Source organism: Thunnus maccoyii, chromosome 16, assembly GCF_910596095.1.
Source record: "Thunnus maccoyii chromosome 16, fThuMac1.1, whole genome shotgun sequence".
NCBI lineage: Eukaryota > Metazoa > Chordata > Actinopteri > Scombriformes > Scombridae > Thunnus > Thunnus maccoyii.
The window spans coordinates 4397495-4424224 of NC_056548.1; the positions used below are offsets into that span (position 1 = coordinate 4397495).

General features: G+C 41.5%; 2 protein-coding genes across 20 annotated transcripts in view; one reads left to right on the plus strand and one right to left on the minus strand.

Moving 5' to 3' along the window:
* Positions 1-216: 216 nt before the first annotated feature.
* LOC121881354 (MAP/microtubule affinity-regulating kinase 3-like) overlaps positions 217-26730 on the minus strand; it is an 85926-nt gene continuing 59412 nt past the window's right edge. For 9 of the 17 annotated variants that reach the window (XM_042389095.1, XM_042389097.1, XM_042389098.1 and 6 more), the window contains one exon: positions 25142-26060. In XM_042389095.1, the coding sequence (XP_042245029.1) occupies positions 25715-26060 (346 nt within the window). In that variant the 3' untranslated portion in view covers positions 25142-25714. Of the gene's footprint in view, positions 578-7205; positions 7473-16444; positions 16792-16896; positions 17117-17789; positions 18322-25141; positions 26061-26730 lie in introns of those variants that run through there. The other 8 variants (XM_042389091.1, XM_042389090.1, XM_042389088.1 and 5 more) reach the window with 4 other exon arrangements.
* ckba (creatine kinase, brain a) lies at positions 17220-23132 on the plus strand. 3 transcript variants are annotated; one of them, XM_042389107.1, is made up of 8 exons: positions 17220-17338; positions 20706-20893; positions 21023-21177; positions 21265-21397; positions 21749-21920; positions 22016-22139; positions 22281-22470; positions 22722-23132. In XM_042389107.1, the coding sequence occupies exons 1-8, from the start codon at positions 17226-17228 to the stop codon at positions 22898-22900; spliced, it is 1254 nt and encodes a 417-aa protein (XP_042245041.1). In that variant the 5' UTR covers positions 17220-17225; the 3' UTR covers positions 22901-23132. The 3 variants fall into 3 exon arrangements, with proteins under 3 accessions (XP_042245041.1, XP_042245042.1, XP_042245043.1); XM_042389108.1 differs by lacking the exons at positions 17220-17338; positions 20706-20893 and adding exons at positions 19471-19589; positions 20002-20203; XM_042389109.1 differs by lacking the exon at positions 17220-17338 and adding an exon at positions 20115-20203.

Sequence of the window (26730 nt, forward strand, 5' to 3'; positions counted from 1 at the left end):
TATAAAGTATATTCTTCTCAAATTAAATTGCTGTCGACTTTATTTTCACTCTCGCTTGATGCAAGCAACAAACCGGTGCCAAGCGACAGGAGCATAAAGTTATGCAACATAAAACTGTAAATCCTCTTGGCGCTGTAGTGCCAGCTGGGACCTGGAGGAGCCTGGTACCCTCGCTGGATTTACAGTCTGGGAAATACTCTAAAACGAGGCACAAAGTACAGATTATGAACCACTTCCTCTTTACTCGTAGTGAACATAAAGTTCTAGGTTCGTGGTTTAGTGGCGAAGGTCAGGTACCCCGTGTGACCCGGTATTTCTCTGGGTGGTGTTGTGGTCTTCATGGTGACAGAGTTGTGGTTCGGAGCAGAGGTCGGAGGCGACTTCTCCGAGGAATCGGGCTGGTTCTGAGCGGAGGGGTCGGGGCCGAAGTCGGGCAGCGGCAGAGAGACGGTTCGCACGTCGTGGACTCTCAGCAGGACCTCCAAGGTGTTGATCTCCTGAAAGCCGTGATCCGCCAGAGTCTCACACGTCCTCTGAACCTGCTCGATGCACGGAGAGAACGAGCACACCCGACCTCCTGCAGAGAGAAAGAGAGAGAGAACAAACCAACAGTGAACAAATGATGATTCTGGTCACGTTTTGGGCTGTTTATAGTTTTAATAAACAACTAAAAAACACAAAATTCTTTTTCTTTTACCCACAAATTCGTTGAATAAATGACAACCAAATGATTTTACTCTGTTATTTATCTTTCACATCCTCTTTTTTCCTATTTTTTCTGTCATTTCACTTTAAACCTGAATGGTGGCGCTAGAGGAAAGTCAAGGGATCACCAGCAAGATAGCTGGTGATCTATTAATCAATTAATTGACTCCAGCACCATTTCCATCTCTAGAGCAACGCTGCTAGTGTGGCTAAAAATTGCATCTGTTAACTTGTGTTATTTATCTTCAAACCTTTGGTTCATATTGTCAAAGCAGTCAACTACCCAGTGACACTAAAGCCTCATGTTTACTCCAGACCGTTTGGGTCTAAATAATTTGATTAATTAGTTAGAAATTTGCACCGATGATGTATAACATCAACTCTGACATCTTGTGGTCCTGGTCTCGAAGAGGGAATCTGTATCAAAATCTAGTTTTAAGACTTTAATAGTTTATATTGAGCTCATTTGTTGTAAAGCTGTGTTTTATCGAGGGACAGGTAGTATTAATCCATCATAGCAGTACTGTAAAGCTGCAACATACTATTATTTTCATTATCAATAGGTCTGACGGTTATTTTCTTTAATAATCGATTGATTGTTCAGTGTATAAAATATCAGAAAACAGTGAAACATGCTGATCATTATTCCCTGAAGCCCAAGTTAACATATTCAGATTTGTTGTTTTGTTTGACAAAAAGTCAAAAACCCAAAGATGTTGAGTTTACTATCAAAGAAAACTGTAAAAACTAGCAAATATTGACATGAGAGAGGCTGGTGGCAGAGAATTTTTGGCATTTTTGCTCAACAAATGCCATCGACTAATTGATTAATCATCTAATTATTTCAGGTCTAGAGTGCTACTATGTGCAGTGGGGGTGTACAGGAGCCCCAGAGGAGGTTAATCCAGCCAGACATGTTGTCAAAATGTAAAACAGAAGCGATAACTCGGTCTTCTGCTTGTATTCAAACAGTGATCTGAGCTATACGTAGAGCCACACCAGGAGGTAGAAAGACTCTACCAGCTGTAATTTACTCTCAGGGATTCTCAGATCAAGACAAGATCCCCGCAGATCCACTTAACCCAGGATGTCTGTTCACATGACTCTTTGGAGGCCAAAGAAACGTTGCTTGGAGCAAATCACACAAAATGCTTTTGCACGGGGATACTAAAAAATATTATGCAATAAACCACCGGTGCAGAGGGAAAAACATGATCATGCATCTGGGCAACAACAAGCCTTCCTCGAAGCATCACATCTCAAAAATAAGTGAAGAAGGGCGGTTCAGTGTTTTTTCTCTCTGTGTGTCATCTGGCAGGATTACACTTCAAAAAAGAAAACAGCTCTGGACAAAGATAAATAATCTGAAATGAGGATTTCTGAACATAATATGGACGTAGAAGACATTTAATCTCCCTCTAGGGAAACCCGTAATACTACAACTACTATTAATAATTTGTTTTTCTTACATCCAAACACAGTCTCAAAGCATATCTTTTCCTTAACTAAGCAGGGTCTGAGAGCCGTCGGGCTGCGGGGATGAGCCGCCGCTCTAATAAACACAGATCACCTAGCGGCTCTGGCCTCTCGCCACTAAATGAAACCCCGCAGTGATTCTCAGCGGGGCGGCCGAGCAAAGAGCCAAGAAAACTTTCACCGGCTGACCTGAAGAGTAAAGAACGTGACCCTGACAAGCGCAGCTGAGGAGGGGTTAGAGTTTTCTATATATTTTATACTCTGAATCTGATTCACTTAGATATAATTTAGAGTGGGGCATTATGGGTAAAAGGAACAGCTATTCATGAGGTGGATTTTGCAGTTAGAGATCATTTAAGAGCTGTTGAAGCATGAAGTTGTTATAACTCAGTTTCACAGACGTTTGGTGTGATAAAAAAGGGATCAGCTGAATAAAAAATGATGATGTCAGGTTTATACATTACTGTGCGAGGACGCTGTTCTCTTTAAAGTAAACAACCGCCATTTTTTCACGCTCGTCGTATTGATCCGACTCACCGAGACATTGTAAATTTCCACAAGAAGTTTAGTACATTGTGACACATAGCAGAGCGTCAACAGACACAGATGTGCGAGATGGCATCTTAACACGGAAACGTTTTCTGGAGAATGAAAACCTGATCGCTGTTATTTGTCTTTTGGAGCCGTTTCTAAACAAACTAAAGTAAACACAGGACAGGAACATGTCACGAGGCGGTGCGTGACTCATTGATGTGTTTTTAATAGTTTTTTGGGCAACAGCGGAAGAACAGGGCACACACACGCACACACACACACACACACACACACACACACACACACACTTCTTAGTAGGATGAGTTCATTGCTGGTTTGGCTCTGCTCATGAGATTCGTTGACAATAAAAAATAAAATGGCCAGTCATATCTAATTTTCCTTAACGACATTTGGAAAGGAACTAAGCTGCAGTGTTAATGGAAGCCAGAGAGATGAATCACCGACCTATAATGCAAACTGCAGAGTTACTAAGCGATGTAAACGAGCGGCCTCGGTGAAGAGCCCATTGTGTCCGAGAAATATTACAAGAGGCTTTCGGGGATGTTTCAGATAGCGGTCGTTCCTTTGGCTAACAGGACCAGTGTTCTCCCTCGGGACTCGGCCATAAATACAACTGAAAGGTCTCCTAGCAACCGGGATGAACACACAGGGAGGGGTCGAGTTGATGATTATACAAGAGAGTCTCGAGTCGGTATTAATAGCCTGGAATATCAACCGTAGCTCCACAGCTGGGATCTATACATGCATGAAAACTGTGATGAACGGTATCAGATCAGCTTAAGCGTGTGTGTGTCTGTGTGTGTGTGTTCACGGGACATGTTTGCTTTATGCTTACATAAGACTCCTAAGTCTACGAGCGAGTAGGGACAGAGGGAGGGAGGGAGGGTTCTTCTCAGAGAGCAGCTTACTCTAAAGAGAGCCGGGCTGCAGGCCAAAACATTAGAAGAATTACAACATGGAGAGAAGAAAAAAAAAAAAAAAAGAGAGAAATATTTCACCAGCCCTTGTTTTACTTTCTGTCCAATGCACTGCAGTAAACAAGCTTTTAGCAACTTCTTGTGGTGCATGAGAAAAGATCAGTTAAGACTCATGTGCAGAAAAAAACATGAACAACGAGGTGATGAATTTTTGTTTGTGGGTTATGTATCTGCTTCCTGTTGCTTTTGCAAACACTGTGTGTGTTGTGGTGAATGGATGAATTTTACACTTTCGCTTTTCTATTTCGCTTCAGGTTGATTTTTGTTAACTTTTTAAAAATCTTTTTGTTTGTTTTGTTGAAGCGTTTCGAGGCTCGGTTTATGCTCTCTGGGAAAAAACATCCAGTCTGAGCAGCGGAAAGTAAATCGAGCCATTCCTTATGGAGACACGTTCACCGGCTCTCCGCCTGCAGCATAACCCTGTATGGTCATGAGACTGGTTCTACAATGGAGAACTGGCTGCACTGTATTTATCTGTATCTCTATGTGTGTGTGTGTGTGGGGCTACATGCTCACGAAAGGAATATGTAGCAGGGGCACCATAAAAGGGAGTCAGAGAGGAGGTGGGAGAGAGAGAGAGTCGCGAAGCAGCATCCTCGCTCCTCTCGCATTCCTCTTCATATTGGGGCTTATTTTTTTTTTAATCATTTAAGTGCCTCAGGAATATTAGCAAGTCCTCTCTCAGCCTCAATGACCTCTGATTCTGTGCGTCTTAACAGTAAAAAGATGCATCAGTAAAAAGATTGGAAGCAGCAGAAAATATGAGTTACTGACGACTTTCCCATCGACTGAAATTGTGCAACAAAACAAATCGTCTGGATGGGAAAGAATCCAGGATGTAACGTATGATATATGATCTATATGATACGAGCCTGACATGTCTGTGACATGTTCAGGTATGTTGTTGGATGAGTTCAAACCTGCTGCTGAATAAAAACACCCCGACTCTCTTATGATAGTTTTATTGCACCTGTCAGACGAGACTATTCACCTTCACGTCACTGGTTTTTCTGCTGCTTCTTTGCGTTCCAGTTTGCGTTCCAGTTTGCGTTCCAGTTTGCGTTCCAGTTTGCGTTCCGGTTTGTGTCGCAGTTTCAATCTCCGCTGGAAAGAAGCTGGAGCAACATTTCTAATATGGTTAACAGATGTTTTTAATACATTTCTGTGGTGTCTTACAAGCACAGATACACATGTGCAGCTCATTTAGTTGTGGTAACAGATGCTTTGGGAGTTTGTACTTGAATACGACAATAAAGCCTTATTGGGGCATTTTTTATGCCTTAATTAAATAGCGACAGTGGAGAAGTGACAACAAAAAATGAGCAGAATAGATTAGTTGATTGACAGAAAATGAATCGCCAACTATTTTGATAATAAACAATTGAATCCCTGATTCAAGCTTCTTAAATGTGAATATTTTCTGGTTTCTTTAGTCCTCTGTGATAATAAACTGAACATTTTTGGGTTGTGGATTGTTGGTCGGAACAAAACAACATTGAAGGAGCTTTGGGAAACACTGATCACCATTTCTGACCTTTTACTGACATTTTATTAACCAAACAACTAATGGATAATATATAATGATAATAACTGTTAGTTGAAGCCCTGCTGGGAGCAAAGTGGATCCAGGACTTCTGGTCTGTGTGTTTATTTAGTGCAAAAATGGACCAAACTGCTCGATACAAGTTTGATGTGAACCCTCAACATCCTGCAGGACCTCTCCACTCTTTTAAAACAAAACTGGGTTGCTATGAGCTGCAGCTAAAACATCTATAGCCTGAGTTTACTTATAAACACCGACCACCTCAGTGATCCGCCAGCCTGCCCGGACATGCTGCAGGTCCCGGTTGCTACAGCAACCTTGACGGACTGACTTTATTCTGTGAGCAGGAACAAACAGAGTAACACACACACACACACACACACACACACACACACAGGAGGGCAAAGTTAATGAGAGTTGCGCCAGGATCGATGATCATTCTGGGAGTGCAGAGCGAGGCAAAGCGGCCGGGGGGGGAAATAAATTCACTGGTTGGTATTTTAAAATGTGCCCAGTCACAGTCATGCTCAGTCACATGACGAGTCACAGAGAAGTCATCGTCAGGTGGCAGTGAGCGTTGCTCCGAGGCCACGCCGTGTTAACACACACATACATGTAGCCGCACAGGCAAAAGATTCATGTTATTTACTCCACTGACCTTCAATCACTCCCTTGCGGTTAGACTGTCATGTAATACTACTGGGAACACTGGTTGCAAAATGGGAAAGTTGTTGTGAAAGATCTTACTGTTTTGCCTTTATTAGACATTTTGACACAATCTGTGTAGCACACGCCATGTCTAGTTACCATCCTAGTGATGTTTTATATCTAATAACAGTCAATAATGTCAGAATCTGCAAAACATAATAAACAGTTTAAGAGAAAATCTGAACGTGTAGACACACCGAGTCAGACCAGTCTGCCAGTAACTGGGTGTGACATTTTGACTGGTGGTGAAATAATAACAGTATCAATAGGAAACGGTCATTACATAACATTATTAGTCAATATTATGACATCATCTGTTAAAAATGTTTCACAATCAGCGTGCTGAACAAACATTTTCCTCGTTCAGGTGCTGAGTTCAAAAACTTTTCTGTTTGTTTCTCTCCTGATTAAAAATATTTGACTTTGACGTGTTTAGAAAAAGTTTAAAGGCCGGATCATCAGTCATCAGGATCAGGAGGATTGTTTGATGCCTGATGAAGAGTCAGTTTGGGGAATAAACATAAATGTTTAAAACGCAGAAATTAAAAAAGTTACACCCTGTTTATAAGATAGTGATATTACAGTTCAGCTTATTTTGAAGGTTTGACTTTAAAGCTGAAACAATTATAAATCCATGAGACAACTGACTGAAGATTAACCGGCAACAATTAAGATTAATCTTTAAATAATTTATCAAAATAAAAATGTACAAAATTATCTGTTTCTAGCTTTTCAAATGAAAGGATTTGCTGATTTTCTGTATTTAAATCAATGTAAACTGAACAAAACAAGACACTTAAACTTGTAATATACTTTTTCTACTGTTTTCAACTGATTAATCAAAAAGAATAGTTAACAGATTCATGTATTTATTGATTATTTAACAGAGATGATGCACAATACACTTCTCGTACCAGATATAGGTAAAAGCTAATTTCTATCTATAGTCGCAGAGCAGAGGCTTTGTTTAAAACGTATATACAGTATATATAAAACATAAAATGCAGACATAAGTTTGAAATTATTGTGTAATCTAGGTTTTCTTCGATCACTAGTTTCTTCAAAGAACAAACAAAATTTCCACATGCAGATCATTTTCTTCACCTTGTTACTCAGTTTTTTTAAGAATCAAAAACATACTCAGGATCGGTGTCGGCTTCCAAGACCCATCAGTCGATTAATTTCAAGATACTTTCTCACACACACACACACACACACACACACACTAACACACGTCTCACCTTGCTTCTTCATGGCAGCCTTGGCGTGTCCCACCGCCTCCCAGGGGCTGGGGATGTCCAGGAAGACGGCGTCCGCCACGCCCGTCACTCCGAACCCATCCTTGCACACGTCCTGGTTCCTGACGGTGACCAGGTGATCGACGCGGTGCTCCTTGAACTCCTCGGCCGCCTTCTCCGCCCGCTGCTGGTGGAACTCCACCGTGTGCAGGTGACCCGTGGGGGCGATGGTACGCAGTATGGCGTGGGAGAGCGAGCCGCTGCCGGTACCTGCGACACAAATACCGCAGACTGAGCTTAAATCTATCAGATGAACAGTTTGGTTCATGTTTAATAAAGACACATTTAATCTTTGTTGTCACCATTTCAGACTTGGAGCTTTAAGCTGAAAGCAGCGTGAGAGAGCGAGCTGCTGCCAGTACCTGCGACACAAAGACCGCAGCAAGATGACAAATACATGATGGATAGAGCTTAAATCTATCAGAAGAACAGTTTGATTCATGTTTAATAAAGACACATCGAATCTTTGTTGTCACCGTTTCAGACTTGGAGCTTTAAGCTGAAAGCAGCGTGAGAGAGCGAGCTGCTGCCAGTACCTGCGACACAAAGACCGCAGCAAGATGACAAATACATGATGGATAGAGCTTAAATCTATCAGAAGAACAGTTTGATTCATGTTTAATAAAGACACATCGAATCTTTGTTGTCACCGTTTCAGACTTGGAGCTTTAAGCTGAAAGCAGCATAAAAAACTGAGGGCAGGATGTCCGTTTAAAAACAATTTTAATCTTCTAATCTTTAAGCTGCATTAAGAATTATTTTGCCAAACAGAAACAGATTAGAAAGACTCCAAAATAAACAAACAACTCTGATAAAACTGTCATCTTATCATCGACCTCGATCTAGGAACAGTCGAGAGAGGACCTGAGGCTGCGATCTGGCTCATAAAGGGTAAAAAGTTCAGAAATGTAGTTTAGAGCTGTTCAGACTTGAATGTAACCAGTAAGATTAAAAAAAAAACTCAAATAAAGCCAAAGAAGAGAAGCCAGGAGAGGGGGGAGAGAGATGTGTGTTTTCTTAAATTAGTTAAAATCTTCGCTGCTGCATTTCAGACCAACTGACAACTTCAGACGTTAAAGCAAAGAGTAAATAGAGCTAAAGGAGTCCAGATGTGATGAGATAAAAACGTGGACCACTTCCTCCAAGTCAGCAGAGGATTTGATTAAAAAAAAAAAAAGCTTTTGTTTATGTGGCTGTAAGTGAGTTAAACAGGACAGCTGAAGTCAGAGTCAAGTAGCGCTTCCAGGTTTCAAGCGACTGTTTGAACATATATTGATAGAATGTCGAAGTTATTGTGGATAAAATGACAATATCTCAGATTTAACTGTAAGAAACTGCTGGACGTCCAACACTTAATCTCACTGAAGCAGTTTCTAACAGATTGTCAATTAATATGCTGATGATTTCCTTGATTAATCGACTAATCGTTTGGTTTATAAACCATCTGAAAACAGTGAAAAATGCCCCCTAGAGTTTCCTAAAGTCCAATGTGACCTCTTCAAATTGCCTGATTTGTTCAACCCACAGTTCAAAACTCAAAGATATTTAAATTTACTACACGTGAGACCAAGAAAAGCAGCAAACAAATGACTGGCTGGGACTGGGGAATGCTTGACATATTCGCTTTAAAATAACTGAAACGATTTAATTGATTATCAAGATGGTCGGAGCTCCGCTCATCTGCATAAATGTGTGAAAAATGCTTGTCATGATTTCCCAAAAAGTGTTGTTTTATTCAACCAATACTCCAAAACCCAAAAGATATTTAATGTACAAAGAGAAAAGCAGCAAATCATCACATCTGAGAGGTTGGAACCAGACTGAAGCCGACGCAGAAGCACCTTAAAGTATCACCGATGGCTGTCAGATTCTCCAACTGACTCCCATTAAAAAAGCGTCAACTTCTCTCCAGAAGTCAATAATCATCTTCAACGCGTCATTATGGTCTCAAACACTAAATTCAGGCCCTCTAATGAGTGTCTGGTGATCATTTTGGAAATTATTGCTCCTTTAATAAGATTTGAAGACTTACAGTAGCTTCTAAATCTAATTTTAAACACATATGAGATGAAGCTTGTTACCTACAGCTGTACGCATGAAGCACCAGTAAAGACACACTGTCAGTGACACATTGTGGATGTTACTTCACATCATGTTGCCTGTAAACTGATCGACAAGCATCTCAGAAAAAGTCACGTCACTATCAGGTCTTCAAACCAGATAAAGAAAAGCTCAGACTCAGCTCTTACAGCTTGTGGACATGAAGCCGTGTACTTTCAGGAAATCTAAAAGGATTAGGTCTTGTTGTGTCTTAAAAATGTCATTAAAAGCTTCACTCCGTCCTCACACAGTCTAAACAAAGAGCTCACAGCTGTTACTACAACACACACACGCCCACGTTTTCACACCGAGTTTCTCTCCACTCCGGCTGATAAGTGGATGCTACATTTCTGAGTGGGCCTGAAAGTGGAGCTCTGGTTGGTCCTCCTGCGGTAAACAATGCCTGCTCACGTACGGTATGAGAAGGACTGATGCGCGTGTGATTTTACAAGAGGAAAAATAACACCAGTCATGTGACTTGTGGAGGGTTGGAGTTGGGGGGGGGGGGGGGGGGATTGGAGAGTTGAGAACACAGCTACAAGCCAGCAGATCCCCTCCTCCTCCTCTTTCTTCTTCTTCTCCTCCTGACATTACGTCACCGCCGCCTTTGTTAGCGTGGCAACAAAGAGAGCAATGTTTACCCCCGTAGCAGTACTTTGACTTGCTAAAAACCTCACACTGCTGAAGCGGATGGTCTGTGGCTGGAAACGGCAGTAAACAGGAAACTGTGGATGGATCTTTACGGTGCACCGTAGGAATGAGGATGCAACCGATGTAAACAAGCAGATTAAAAGTTGTCAAATATAAGGCACGACAGCAGAGAGACAGACAGACACTCCCTGATAAGCTTTATACTCAAATTACCTCATTTATTGATAAAAGACGGCTTTGTTATCGTCATGGGTGAAGGACTGACTGTGCTTGTCTGTCCTGTCAGTCAGTAACTGGACTTGACGTTGATATACAATCATATCAGAAAACATAGAACCTAATGTACAACGTAATGCAATCAAACAGAGCTACTACCATTAAACTGGAACTGTTCTGATTATCAGATGACTGAGAAACGCCCAACAGTTTCTGGATCCATGTTCTCAAACGTGGAGAGTTGCTGTTATTCTTTGTCTTATATGACAGTGAACTGAATATCTGAAGGTTTTGGACTGTTAGTCGGACGAAATAAGCAAATTGAAGACATTACCGTGGCCTCTAACAAATTGTGAATGCGATTGTTTCACTATTTTTTAACATTTCATAGACTAAACAATTAATCAATAATGAAAACAATCATTTCTTGCAGCCCTAGAACTGAAAAAACTCTGATGAATGCAACCTGTTCATGAGATGTATGTTAACTAGCATCATTTCCCCAATTAATCGATTGTTTGTCACTGTTTCCTGAAATAAACACTACATAAACTGGAAAATATTCACATTTGAGAAGCTGGAATCAGAGAATTTGGACATTTTGCTTTAAAAAAAAAAGTCTCAAAACAATTATGTGATTATAAAAATAGTTAATGATTAATTTCCTGTTGATCGACTAATCGTTGCAGCTCTAAAACTGAGATAAGAAGCCAATACTCAGGTTTGAGAGGATGGAACCAGTGTGTTTGGTAATACATGATTAACAATAATCTCGTTTTAGCGTTAATCACCTCCTGCTGTGATCATATTACTATAACACACAGCATATAAGACAATCTTACTATCCCACAAACGACAACCTCAGATGTACCGTGATGCTGAGGCTGCAGGCTGAATTTAACCGTGTGAGAGAGATCGATCGTCCTCTCTAAAATAGAGTTTACTGTTGAGAGGAAACGGCTGTGCGGCTCCTGCAGAGTTCTGTCTGACTGATGGGTGAATCCAGACCTCCGCTACTGCGATACAGATGATCAATACGCTCAGAGTCGACACTGGACTTCAGGCTTCACGCCAGGAAGCTGAAAGGTTCAGAAATACACTCGACAGCAGCAGCAGGAGAGTAAAATCATGTCACAACACATAAACACAAGTGTGAAGGTTATTATACGGCATTATTATTCATCAACAGCAGCATTTTAGGATAATTACATAATAATTAAATGTACTTCAGGGTCTCATGGTCAGCTCAACTCCAACATGTAGCTTTGTTTGACCTCATTATCTGTAGGAAAACATTCAAAGCTCTTAGCACCATTTGTAACTTTCCTCTGTTGGTGATGAATTGATGCAAATAGTCAAGGCGACTCATGACTCATTTCAACACTTCTGGTCTGCTCGCAGAACAAGACGTCAAGTCAGCAGGCAGCGACTGGCCTGAGAGGAAACAGCCATAGACGAGGATGAAAACAGAGTGGAGGGGGGGGGAGGGGGAGGGGGACCGACGGCTCCCAGTGAATCTGACTGCTGACCTGAACTGCAGCTCATCCCCTGCTCTCTGTTCTCCATCTTGTTCCTCTATCAGAATCAATACGGTCGTTGCGCAGAATGAGAAGCAAAATCAGACCAAAAGTCAAGAGATGTCAACTTCCCAGGAGACGCTTTAGAAAGCGAAAGTAAGAGAGTAACGGCCTCTCATCGTTAACCCACTTCTGTCTGTGTAAACTTCAGTAAGACACTGAACCCTTGAATGTCAGTAGCGGGGCGACATGAAGCTGAACTGAAAGTGGCCGTCGTTATTCTGACAGATATCGAGAGTGACGGTTTGCAGCTATGAAGAGAAGTTTCGGGTTTCGGTTTTCCAGAGCCTGCTGATACAGTTGCTGCAGATGTTTCTGCGACGGCTGATTCATGCCTTAAAAATCTCAAGTATTCAGTGTTTCCCAGCGGTTCATTCTTGTCGGTGTGGAAATACATCTGCAACAACCATTAAGACCATTTTAAGATTATGAAACCAGATAAAAAGGAAATTCCTTCAGAGCAGTTTCCCCCTCCATCATATCAGCTGTGACACATCTGATCCAATTCTTGCAAATTCATGTACACAACATTGTAAGTATGGCTGCAAATAATAAAAATAATAGTTTTTTTCAATTCATTCATAATATGTTTAGACTAGCTATTCATAAGTTACCAGAGACTAAAGTGAATATCTGTTAATGGTTTATTTTGTTTGGCAAACTGTCAAAAACCCAAATATAGTATAAAACGTATGATACAAGACAGACAAAAGCAACAAGAATAGGTGTTGTGATGTTTGTGGTTGATAAATTACTTGATAAAGTACAATTTCCATTAGTATATTTAACGGATTAATCAACAAATGGTTTCAGCTCTAGAAGGAAAGCTCTGTACAAATCAATATATGACAAATGACATATGATCCCTCACCGGTTTCCCACCAACAAACACTTCCACTGTATTCACTGGAACACAAAACCAAACCAAAGGCACCGCCACCAGGCGCTGAACACTGAGGGTGTTTGAGTTGATGTATGTTTAAGAGAACTGGACATGGTGTTCCAAGATGGCGTCCCATTCATTCCCGTGAAAGGAAGGCTGAATCTAAATGTCCGGACTGAGCCGTGACGTGTTCATCATCATCGTGTTAAGTCTGCGAAGTCGCCGGTCCCTGAGGCTATAAAATGCATTACGAGATGGGACTGAAGACCTCGAGTGTTTCCATGGAGATTAATTAAAATTCCCTGTAGCGCTTCTCGACGTGGTTTTTTCTGAATGGTTCTTAATGGTTTTGATATGTATCTATCTGGTCAGAATGCTGCATGAACTACTGAACATGGCAGATATTACATTCACATTAAATCCTCAACTGAGGCCCTTCATGCTGTAGATGGACAAACCTTTTCCTGTTCAGCTCAGCAGATCATAATAAACAAAAAGTGCAGTGAAACTACATCAATTTACAACAAAACTGAAAAAAAAAGCAAATGTCATCAATGTTTTATTTTATTATTGATGAAACACTGTCATTTCCATACTGCTGTGGATTCTGGGTCATTTTCTGAGCTAAAGTATTGTTAAAGTCAGTCTACAGGAAGTCCGCTTGAGGCCCCTTGTGGACTTGGTGAAATGTGGATTTGGACGGCCCTCTTCACTCGCAGACTTCCCAGGAATGTGCCTGCAAAAAGTCCATGAGTCTGCACGTGCGGTGACGTCTGGACATTTGGATCCAGCCATAATCACCGGGCTTCCACATTTTTTTGGGCCCACGGAGCATGCTCAGTATCGTCCGTCTCTGGCTGAGCTGTGGGTCCTTGACTTATTTTGGCTTGTAAACTTTTTTTTTTAAATTCTGTTGGACAGAATGGATCAAATTCTGATGATCCATCTGCAATCTGTTTGGTAGTCATGTGGGGGTTTATTCATCAGTTTACAGCAGTTTCTTCTGTAATAAATGTGTATGGGGAAAAAGTATTAAGGGCCAATGTGCATCACATGATCCTATAATACCGAATGTGGCCAGAACGCCACTCTGGGGGCTTCGTTCGTCCCTGTACAGCCGCTTCGACAGCTGAACTCGCCGTTTTTACACGGCCTCAATATCTCAACTCAAAAGCTCCGCCTTCTGTCATGCAGGTCATTAACATCAACAGACCTTGACTTGTAGTATTTGCTCAGTATGGCGGCTTTGGAACCCGCTCAACGAAGCACTGATACAGGTGGGGGGAAAAAAAATAAAACACACGGTAAATAATTAGCTCAAAAAACTCTGAGCCGGCCAGGGTGATTTCCAGAACCGCCTGCCTCCAAGGTGACCGCTCTACGTGACCGACCGCTCCTTGGATCGACCCCGGTGTGTAGGCGGAGTGAGAACAGCCAACAAAATTATCACCTCTAATCTGCGCGTGTTTACACAGCTCAGTGACACGGAGTCGACCGTGAGGCAGCGCATACTTGTAACAGACTATCAGGCTGTGAGTCACCGCAGTGCCGTACAAAACGCTGATTATCACCTCATCAACGTATGATGATGCTCGAGTGTTATGTGCAGCTAACAGAATGCTAATTCAAGAAGTCATTTAATAAACCAAGTGACTCAAATGTCTTCCAGAGAGATGGTTTTATTCTGATACATGTATGTGTGCACACGCAGAATATTGCATAGACATAAAGAGATGCAAGAGAAACGTGATACCAATGCAGCGAGTGCAGCCCTCTCCATCCCGCTGGTGTGTGCTTTACTGACTAAGCAGATTTCCAGCTGAATTTATTCATCACCCCAAGGACCTTTCCAACAGCTCACACACACACACACACACACACACACACACACACACACACACACACACACACACTATTTCAGCTGAGTACAATCAATAAGGTGACATGCGCAGAGCTGTCAGCACTAAAACATGATGAAGCACTGCACCAAACGTATACAAACATCCTTGCCCATCCCCCCGCCTCCTCCTCCTCGCCGCCCTTGGACCGGGAAGAAACTGCGACAGCTAGCCGTAAAAAAAAAACCCACTCAAGCACACTCTGAGAGATTGCAATTAAACAAATGGAAGATGGAGGACAGAGCTGAGAGGAGGGGGGGAGACAGAATGTGAAAGTGTCGACAAATTGAGAATACCGTGTTACATAACGTCTGAATGTTCTCAGGCACACAGGTCCCATGATGTTTAACAGCTGATGCTCCGTCGGCCAAAACATCTGGCTGAGACTCAAAGGTGTGAAGAGGAGGATTCAAATCTGGCTTTTCATAAAACCGCAGTAGAAGATTTGAGGCCTTAATAAATCATAAAACACAGGCGGCTATAGAAGAACACAAGAACAGTTCATTCTGGTGTTTGGAAATCAAAATTAAAACCTGAAAACCAACTACAGACTGTTCAATAAAGACTGAATTTTACAGTGTGTATAATTTCCCTAAAGACACTTTCTTCTTGTAAAATGTTACAATAGTTTTCATGACTCATCTTGAACTAATCCTCACCCCGTAAACATAAATTTATCCATTCAAATGGGATTTGGTGCAAGTACCACCCCACCCATCACATAAAACCGCACCTTAATTCATGGGTCATGAATCAGAGGTGTGTTTGGATCTCAGTCTAATTTATTAATTTCACTCTTATCTTCCTCCTGTTCTAACTAAGTGGGTGAAGGAGATATGCATGGAGGCCAGTAGTCCTCTACAGCTCCATATCGCCCTGTATTTACTAAAAACACACATTCTGAGTGAACCAAATCCGTCATGCAATGGCTTGTAAATGTCACATTATGGAAGATAAAGACGCTCTTACTGCTGTTTTACTGCGACTTTAACCATAAAGCTTTACAGACTGGCCGGGTTGATACAAACCAACATGCTGTGAGCAGTTTACTGATGTCAGTTTTCTTCCAAATGAAGCTCTTGTCACCGTTTACAACACCCAACATGCAAAATTGCGCAGTGCAGCTCCAACCACACCATCATAAAACTGTGCCTCATGGAAATGCCACTGATAATGAGACCTGAAATACTGCTGCCTCTTATTTAAAAGTCAACTTTCCAGTTTCTGAATGGCTGATGATTAACTCGTGGACTACATACTGTATATATTGTGCTCACAAACCAAACATACTCGTCAGTAGCAGCTAATGCTCTTGTGTGTAATGAGTTTGGAAACCAATTTGAATGCATTATTGCTGTAGTGGCTAAAAGAAAGCCATGCGTTAAAAATAGTTCAAAATTAGATTGTGCAATATGGCTGACCACAAAGTAGGCACCAATCCAATGTGTTGGATCAATATCAGAATGATACTGCTTATTTAGCAGACTGAATATCGACCAAACGCCACTGATCAATACTAAGTGCAGGTTTAAGTTGCGCTCCTGTCGAAGCTACCGCTGATACTTCGCTACTTCCTGCTTGTGCCAAAGATCCTCGGCTTGCTACATCCATTTCCCAAATACACGACACTCTATCGGCATCAAAAGTCTCAACTTATGTGTTATTGATGAGTCAATGCATTAAAAACAATAAAGCAATAAAGTTGTGCTTTTGCACCATTTACGTCAGTCCAGCTGCAGCTTCTCTCATTATGTTTTCAAAGACATATTTACTCACGTTTTCATCTATAATTGTTTTGTAAAATGCACTTTGCTTTCTAAAAAACAACTTTTGACTTGAACGTGAAGCCGCCCTCACCTGACTCGCAGACAACGGATCCCGGCTTCAGCTCCAGCATCATGGTGATGGTGGCGATGTCTGTGGTGTAGAGGATCTGCGTACGGTGCGGCAGGGTGACCGTCCACAGCTCAGGCGTGGGGTGAAGGACATGGACCCAACCGCCTTTGCTGCAGGTGACCTTCGACCCGTATCGCTGGCCTATCAGGTCTGTGGAGTGGCGGATGACTCCGTAACGCGTCTGCGTTTGGGCGCCCTGTTGCACCTTGACTGGCATCATGGAGTCGTGGCTCAGGTAGACGATGGCTACGTCTCCGTCCTGAATGAAGTCTGAGTACTCCACAAAACTCATGGTGAGGACCGTCACTCTGCAACAGCAAGGTCAGAAATCAATAAATGGGTTGTTTTTACTTTGGGAATATACTAGAGCTGCAATGAATAGTCGATTAGTTGCCAAACATTAAATTAATCACCAACTATTTAGATAATCGATTCATGGAGTCACACATTTGTGTGTCTAAATCCAAACAGGGCTAAATTTCCACCTAATTTGGCACAGTTAAAACTAATGCTGCAAGGATTGGTTGATTAATCGATTAGTTGCCAACGATTAAATTAATCGCTAACTGATTGATAACTAGAATCCCCTCCTGTTCTGTTGTATCCGCTCCTGGATGGTGGCAGCAGGGCCCTTGTTGCCATGGCAACCGCTCTCCGGCCATTCTGTCACCCATGGCAACTCCATCATGTTGCTACCACGCGCACATACAGTTATTTTATAAAACCTGCATTTTCCAAACTGATGCCAAACGGCCGTTTTATTTCACTGCTAAACTTCGGAGAGACCAGGCGAATTTGTTGTTGCTGCTTCAAGAAAGAAACGGACGGAAACATGTCGGACAACACAGAGAAGATGTGAGTCAGATTAATTAATTAGTTAATGTTAAGAATGACTGTCTCTATATTTCTAGTGTATTTAGAGAAAATCAGGTGTTGTGTCGAGGTCTGGTTCCCCTTCAGGTAGTGTCCCTGTACCCCTCTGAGGTACTAATCACTGCAGAGATAGTAAGTGGTTGGCAGAGATAAGGATAAGTTTGGGGGGAGCACCAATAGATGGGAAAACAGACTTTAAACAATACCTGGCTGTTAAATAAGGTTTTCTGTAGCTAAACTAACGCTAAATTGGCGAATATCTCGTCCTAACTGAAGCTAACGTTCGCTGATTAACCGTTGCAACGGTTAGCTAGCTAACATTCAGTTGTTGGGTCACTTTTTTTTTTTTAACAGTTTCAACATTATAATCACAATTTCTACCCTCAAACATACAGAGAAGTCACAGTGCAAAATGTCTGTAAGCCAAACTTACTATTTACGACTGATGGTGAGTTTTGTTTGAACGCTGGTTCGACTTGCTAACTGCTAACGTTAGCAACGTTGGCTAACAGTTAGCTGCCGTTACCGTTGATTACGCTTCGCACAGAAAACAGCCGTTGGCGACTCTCAGCCTACCTTCTCCAGAGGTGATGTTCGGTGGTTTCCGAGATAAAAACGACCACAAACTATTGACCGTAAACGGCTATTTCTGCTCTTAACACCGGTGTGTGCGCATGTGGACAACACTGACAGCTACCCATTCATTCCCTTACACACGTGGTGTTGTTTTCAGAGGAAGTTGGGTGAGACAGACCGGATGGTGACCCGGTTCACGGATCGGTAAACTCTCTGAGCCGAAGGAGCCGGTTTAAAGAGGCAGCACAGATGATTTGTAGATCTGCGCTTTTCACCCTGCAGCCCCGCAGGTTTATTGTATTTGGATTAACGAACAAAATGTGAACATTTCAGGAGGATGTTGATGCACAGAATCTCCACAAAGCTATTTTTCTCCTCCAGACATGTTTTAAGATGTATATAACGGACTGTACTTTGAAATTAAACACATACAGTACCAGGCACCTACTCATACAAGGGTTTTTATTTATTTGAATATTTTCTACATTGTAGAAAAATACTGAAGACATCAAAACTATAAAATAACACGTATGGAATCGTGCAGTAAACAAAATCGTGTTAGACAAACCAATTTGTTTAACATTTTAGATTCTGCAAAGAAGCCTTGATGATCGCTTTGCACACTATTGGCTTTATCTCAGCCAGCTTCATGAGGAAAAACCTTTAAATGATGAACTGTATTGTTTAGGTTGCATTTCTCTGAAAACAAACAACATTAAACTCTGTTTAGATTGTTAAAAAAGGACAGATTGACAAAAAGGCTTACTTCACTAAAAGTTCATAAATTTTAACAGCAAAATGTATTTAAAGTATCAAAAATACCCGAGCAGCAGAGCAGGCCCTGTCATTATTATATTATGTGATTAATATTCCTGCTGCTTTTTTACATGTAATGTTAAAGCTGGTGCTTATTTTAACATCTTTATATACTGTTGGGTAGTTTAATCGACAACCACGCTTATAATTTTATAAACAGACCATATGTTTTGTATGTTTAATCTTAATCTGCAACGTAACTTACAACTACAGCTGTCAATTGAATGTGGTGAACTGCAAAAGTTCAGTATTACCCTGTTGGAGTGTGAAATAGCAGAAAATCTCAAGTAAAGTACACTTATCTCAAAATTGTACACAAACAACAGTATTTAAATAATGCTTAGTTGAGTTCCACCACTGCTGTCAAGTGTTTTTACATCTTTTTAGACTGTAAAATACACGGATGAAAAGAAACACTAATGTATTAATATCACAATAGTCAATGTCTCTGATCAGATTCACTTTGATTAGCAGCTCGGTTTCACGGAATTTAACAGTATGTTGAAATAACTGATAAATCCAATAAGAATATTGGATTGGATCATAATAAATAAATAATAATAAAATGAGCCTTGTTGTAGAAAAAGTTGAATTAGAGAGAAACCTCCATGTTTAAGGATTCCCCTCTGAAACCAAATGAACGCGTCCAATTGAATGAATGGACTACAAATACTGACCAATAGGAGGAGAGACGGTGTACTATAAATGACGATTCAGCTCATCAGTCCGACCGGAGAGCTGCTGGGAAGCTGCTGGAGGTTTTGTGAGCTCCTCGGCCGGAAAAATAGGGATCTTTGTATCAACCCCTGGTAGTAGTAGTAGTCAAATCCGACGACAACAGGTAGGAATATTGTTCATTTTAACTCAAATCCCGCACAGACAGAATATCTTTAAGTTTAAAATGAGGATATGATAGCTGGGTGGTAGAGGCACATATCTTGGCCTTATGAATATGTCCGATTTTCACTACGATGATTCGTGTTAACTTTGCTATTGTAGTAGTTTACTAATATAAAAAGGAGATATGCATGTTATGTTTCACACAGTGTAGCTGCTGCATATTTCTGCATCTGTTTAAACACATTAGATGGTTAACGGCGGGATATTTGATCGTCTATCTGTACTTCAGTCACTCGAGCTACATTTTAACATCCTCAATCTAAAAGTCGGTGTGAGGTCGAGACTTGTGCTGACTCTGCAGTCCGTTTGTTTCGCTGCTTTTTCACCGTGTCTTCCCTCCATCCTCCGCCCAGGGATCAGTCATGCCTTTCGGTAACACGCACAACCAGATGAAGATGAATTACGCCTCGGATCAGGAGTATCCGGACCTCAGCAAACACAACAATCATATGGCAAAGGTCCTGACTGCTGCGATGTACGAGAAGCTGAGGAGCAAACAGACACCCAGTGGATTTACTTTGGATGATGTCATTCAGACTGGGGTTGACAACCCAGGTAAAAAAAAAAAAAACCAAGCGGCTTTTTGGCGGAACAGCCATCTGTTCCGCCTGATCGACCGCGTTTAATGGCCGCAGCGGCGCTCTGAGCTTCATGTTCTGAGAGGAACACTAACAGCTTTTTGCACTGTGACCCTGGTGAGGGGGGGATCACTATAAGCGACACTTGCACACATATATAAGGAGAGATGAATCAGTTAGAAACGGTCATATTTCTCTAAACCTCCATTATCAGCAATATTGCACAGCTTTTATAGCAAATGGTAAAGATTACCAGTATTATATAATGCATGATGGGCAGCAGCTCATAATCCACAGCTGCTTTCACGGTCTTATGTCAGTTACACTTTTAATGCCTGATGCAGCTAGAACTGAACAGTGTGGCTGCTTCCCGTGTGAATATCCCATGATTCATGTTGAAACTATTTTCAGAAGAATTCAGATTAAGTGAATTATGGCAGGTGACTGGTCCTCACCCTGTAGACTGTGTCTCTGTTTAGCTCTGAGAATATGGCCAAGCTGACGCTGAAGAGGCTTTCAGCTGAGGAGGAGTACCCAGATTTCAGCCAGCACAACAACCACATGGCCAAATACTTAACCCTGGACATGTACAAGAAGCTGAGAACGCTGTCTACCCCCAACGGCTTCACCATAGATGGTGTCATTCAGACAGGGGTTGATAATCCTGGTACAGTACCACAAGTCCCATCCTGAGACCTGATGACACTCAGCACATTGACCAGAGTTAGTGAGGATGTTGGTTTGTCTGTCCTCCTGTCCGCTGTCTCCCCTGTGACCCTGTTGACTTTGTGTGCAGGACATCCCTTCATCATGACCGTGGGATGCGTCGCCGGAGACGAGGAGACGTACGAGGTGTTCAAAGAGCTGCTGGACCCCGTGATCGAGGACAGACACGGAGGATACAAACCCACAGACAAGCACAAGACCGACCTCAACTCAGACAACCTGAAGGTGCCGCAGCATCATGTAACCTGGCTGAATATATAAACTGATCAGATTTACTCTGCAGAGAAACTAACTGCTGTTCTTTCTCCAAAGGGAGGCGATGACCTCGACCCCAACTACGTCCTGAGCTCCCGAGTCCGAACGGGACGCAGCATCCGCGGCTTCTGCCTGCCACCACACTGCAGCCGAGGAGAGAGACGCGCCGTGGAGAAGCTCTCCATTGAAGGTAAAGAGCTCCAGTTCATCCTGGAGCTGAAACCGGTCTGTTACAAACTACAGACTCTGCTTCCATCTGTACTAAGTGCCACATATGCAGATGGAATCAGGGCTGTAGCTGAATGACTCACTGTAAGCTGAGACCACAGTGATGCTCCATGAAGTCAAACATGATGCTTGTTGGACTCATTTCTGTACAGAGAGCGTCCTCTAGTGGTAGCAGGTGGTATAACCACACAGGACACTAGAATCTGATCTACAGTCCTTCACAGGATGCTTCAGCGCAGCTTCCTGACAGCACGTTAATGTTTTGACATCTCTGAGCTCTTTGTTTTATTAAAGTCGTCTCTCGTCTCCGCAGCTCTGGACTCTCTGAGCGGAGACCTGAAGGGGAAATACTACGCCCTGAAGAACATGACAGACGCTGAGCAGCAGCAGCTCATCGATGACCACTTCCTGTTTGACAAGCCAGTGTCTCCCCTGCTGCTGGCCTCAGGGATGGCCCGTGACTGGCCCGATGCCAGAGGCATCTGGTGAGACCTCACTGCTTTTCACACAACCTTCTGTAAATCTTTCATATGTAGATTTAAATTTGAAGTAAACTTAATTCCACTTTGTGTGTCTGAAGGCACAACGACAACAAGACATTCCTGGTGTGGGTGAACGAGGAGGACCACCTGCGTGTGATCTCTATGCAGAAAGGAGGAAACATGAAGGAAGTCTTCGCTCGCTTCTGTACCGGACTCACCAAGGTTTGTAGGAAATACGAGATTAGGTGTCATTAATCTGTGGTGGTTTGTTCTCAGGAGCAACGCTGAAGGATATTTTGTAATGTGCATATAATAATCATTATATAAGATTATATAAGAATCTCATCAGCCTGCTTGTTTTAGATCGAGAGCCTGTTCAAAGACAGAAGCCATGCATTCATGTGGAATGAGCATCTGGGTTACGTCCTCACCTGCCCGTCCAACCTGGGCACCGGCCTGCGTGCTGGTGTGCACGTGAAGCTGCCCAACATGAGCAAACACGCCAAGTTCGAGGAGGTTCTCAAGAGGCTGAGGCTCCAGAAACGTGGAACTGGTACGTAGAACTGCTGCAAGTGGTTTATAGGATCTGAAAGTTTTTCTGCCCACATGGACATGTTTGTCTCAACATTAAGATCTTTTCTTCAACATCTGTATTTCTGATCTGTAGAATGTTGTGAAATAACCAGATTTAGTTTTTAATTTGATCAGTCAGATGTTGGATTTAATATTTAGATTGTAAAACAAAGCTGTTAACCATTAAGTCTGAATCAGTTTGTAAAGTGTATTTTGTGTGTTTGCCGTCAGGTGGCGTGGACACGGCCGCTGTGGGTGGAATCTTCGACATTTCCAACGCTGACAGACTGGGATTCTCTGAGGTGGAGCTGGTGCAGATGGTGGTCGACGGCGTCAAGCTGCTGGTGGAGATGGAGAAGAAGCTGGAGAAGGGAGAGTCCATCGACAGCCTGATGCCCGCCCAGAAGTAAAACCATCCAAACACCCGACCACCTCCCTTCCCCTCCCTCCTTCCCTTCCTCTCCCTCCTCCCCCTCCCTCTCATCTACACCCCCACCCCCCCCCCTCCCCTCTGTCTGAATGAATGTCTGACTCTGTCCTGGAATGCACTCTGTACTATGCAGTTTGGATTTGTTTGTGTATTTAAAACAAAACGGTTCCTGTGAGGTGAAGATGGATCTGAAATAAAATGTTCTGCTTAAAGTTGAACTTGTGATTTTTATCCAGTCCAGTAAATCATCATCATCATCCAGGTGACATTTAATCTAATAACCTGATCTGATGTTTCTCTGGTTCAGTTTTCTTTCATCATGGGTCATTTATGTGTAACAAAGTTGTGGATTGTGGCAGAATCATGACATGAATCTACACCCTCAGACATGTGGAGTCGCCGCCTTCACTGGATCTTTGACTGGTTTAAAGTTTGTGGTTACCAGTCGTACAGATAAAACACAGTTCAACATACATGTAGAGCTGGACCTGCACGACTGACACGACAGGAAACTGAGTCCCTGAATAAAACATGTTAGTAAAGCTGACAAACACTGTTTACATTCAGCAGTAAAGCTGTTTGAAAAGGATATTTTAGGTTTTAACAGATAACTGCAATGAATCATTTCATTGACTTGATTGGAAATGTTTCACCATTTTGTGGCATTTTAGACTAAATAGTTGCATTTCATTTTTATTCTTTAGACTAAAGCCAAAGCGTTTAGTCACTGTTTGTTATGACGCTGAACTTCCTGTCTGCAGTGAAAGAAAAGCTCAGAAAATCCTGAAACTGCCTTCAGACAATCAGACGTCTCTGAGATCTGAATGGAATTTACTTTGTGACTTATCTGCCTCATTTAAACATTTCAGACAAACTGAACTCCGAAGCCGATTCAACATCTGAAACAAATTTTTAAATCATTAAGAAGCTCAACTTGAGCTTCATGTCAGTAAGTACTGTTTGTTATTTTCCTGGGTTACAACTAGGCCTGAAATTATGATTTTCATTATTGATTAAACTACAGATTATTTGTTCTGTCTATAAAATGTAAGAAAACAGAAGAATGTCTGTTGTGACGTCTTCAAATATTAAAATATTCACTTTACTTCATGTACGACCCAGAAAAGCATCAAATCCTCACATTTCAGAAGCTGCAATAAACACATTTTTCACATTTTTGCTTAAAGATAGTGGCAGATTAATTTTCTGTCGACTAATCGTTGCCGCTCTCGTTTTAGTTGTTCTAAATCAGGTTGAAGTTTAACCCTGTTTTGACGGACGTTTTGACTCATCACCTAAATACTAAGCAGCCATCATGAGTTTAATCACTTCCACCTGAGCTTTTCCTGCTTAGACAAGTCTAAATGTTCCCTGTGAAAAAGCTCTTATTACTAAAACACAACGCTCCGTATCCATCCTGGGAAACAAAATCATTCCTCTTAGTTTAGTAGATTCTTTCTATCAGTACTTTCTAGGTGAGTTTTGTGCTTTAATGTATCATTGATACATACAAATAAACATTAAATAAATAGTCTGGTATTCTCAACATGTACAGAACATTGAACTCCTTCACAGATCAAGGACTCAAACTCCCACATAAATACTAAAAGAAAACACCATCAGGGAGGCAACTCATGATTGATTTCATTATCAATTGATCTGTTGATTATTTCCTTGATTAATCAAGTAGTTATTTGGTCCATAAAAAAAACTTCAGTTTCCCAAAACCCAAGATGACGTCTGCAAATGTTTTGTTTTATCCACAAACCCAAAAATATTCAGTTTACTGTCACAGAAGACTAAAGAAACCAGAAAATATTCACATTTGAGAAGCTGGAATCAGAGAATTTGGACGTTTTTTCCTTAAAAACAAGACTCAAAACAATTAATAGATTGTCAAAATAGTTGGCGATTAATTTAATAGTTGGCAACTAATCGATTGACTAATCGTTGCAGCTCTAGAGGCAGGTGAGTCGATACATTTTTATTTTTAACCATCTGTTTGAGTGTCTGTAATTGGATTTGTTTTATGCCTCATATTTCTTTTTAAAATAAACTGTTCCAAAAGTACGTTTCATTTTTCATCAACACTGAACATTTCATTTCAAATACTGGAATAAAGCTCCACAAAAAGGAAAAGAAAAAAAAGCACCATACTCCTTTTTTTTTTTTAAAAACCTTGAACGCATCGCAGTACGAATAACCAACGTGAGACGAGACGTTCAAGTTGACAGACACTTTAATTGAGACATGAGTGACCCTTAACCATGTGGGCATTTACACGGACTCCCCCCCCCCATCATCTCTACTTTGTAACGAAATACAAAAAGAAAAAAGAAAAAAAAAAAAAAAAAAGGAAGAAACAAAATGAGTATTGCAGTGAAGCTGTCTTGAAAGTAAGATACATTATTTACACTGAAAACAAAAAAAAACGCTACGTAATTTTTTTTCTTTTCCAGGAGAGAGAGAGAGATAAAGAGAGAGAGAGAGAGAGAGAGAGAGAGAGAAAAGATGAAATAAATAAGACTAGAAATGCTTTTTTTGTCCACATTCACAGCATGACAAATCATATTCAACTCGTTAATGTCGACCCCGTGTGGCCAGAATAGACTGAGATATTAGTAGGTAATTCAGTGATTATTGCCAAAAGCCTTAACCTATACATTATAATATTCAATACATACTCTGTATTTTGTTTTTTTAAAAAAAGGAGACATTTGGAAACTGCTACTTGGATGATTGTACAGCTTAAATACTTCTAGATATATATATGTATACTTTTAAACCCTTTTGTTCATAGCTTTAACTCGTTGGCAACTTTGGAAGCAATGTTTTTGAAAGCGATGGATGATCCGGATATCCGTTTAAACCTGACGCCGTTGAGGGAGAGACGGGGCAGCTTGCAAACCTCCATCTCCCACTGGACCAGGTTTTCGGCGCGCCCGTCTCCGTGGACGCAAAGAAGCAGGAAACTCTCTTGCTGTTCGTAGTCGCAGTTGTTGGCGTCGAGCACCTTGCGAATCTCCCGCATGATATCACAAGGCTCCATGGAGCTGGTGGTCCTCATACTCCAAGTGAATCTGAGGGAGCGGGGTTTACTGTCTTTATTTTCCCCTTTTTGATCCCCAGGTACATGGCGACTGTCGGCAGAGAACAAAACATAAAGAAAAGATTGAAACCTGCAGATTTATCGACTGTTTTCTCATCATAATGTCAGGAGATTGTTTTTAAAGCCGTGTGAGGTGGATTAACAGATTCAACAGCCACTTTGTTTCACTAAAAATATCTTCTTTTTTATTCTTTAGTAGCCAAAAGCAGCTGATCCAATCGCCCGAACCGAGAGAAATCAACAATTATACATTTATCTAGTGGCTGGTGTCTGTGTTTCCACCTCCGGCGCTTCAGCTCCAGTCTGAGCTTCTCAAATATCGTTACTGCATTTGAGTCACAGAGCGACAGTTTCTCTGAAGAGATGAATAAAAACATTTACTGCTCTTCTGACTTTTTAAAACATCTGGATGGAAAATGATTCTTCTCACTCAGTTTGTACATGAACCGACATTTTTCATTTTCTATCAGTTACATTCATTTGTATTAATGCGACTTTTGATAATTTTTTTATCTGATAGTTAAAAGGATGTTTTCCTTGTTAAAAAGGTTTTTGGGGGAAGTTTTTCCTGATCTGAATAATCTGATAGTAGATGTTTTATAGCTGTACAGATTGTAAAACTCCCTGAGGACAAATTTGTGATACTGAGCTACACAAATAAAAATGAACTTGACAACAAAGATCCAAATCTGAAAACAAAC

Excerpts from the sequence above, each read along its gene's own strand:
- ckba (XM_042389107.1), top strand. The coding sequence starts at position 17,226 with ATGCCAAACGGCCGTTTTATTTCACTGCTAAACTTCGGAGAGACCAGG. Across the intron at positions 20,894-21,022 it reads GACAGGGGTTGATAATCCTG|GACATCCCTTCATCATGACC; the intron begins GTACAGTACCAC and ends CTTTGTGTGCAG. Across the intron at positions 22,140-22,280 it reads TCTGTACCGGACTCACCAAG|ATCGAGAGCCTGTTCAAAGA; the intron begins GTTTGTAGGAAA and ends TGCTTGTTTTAG.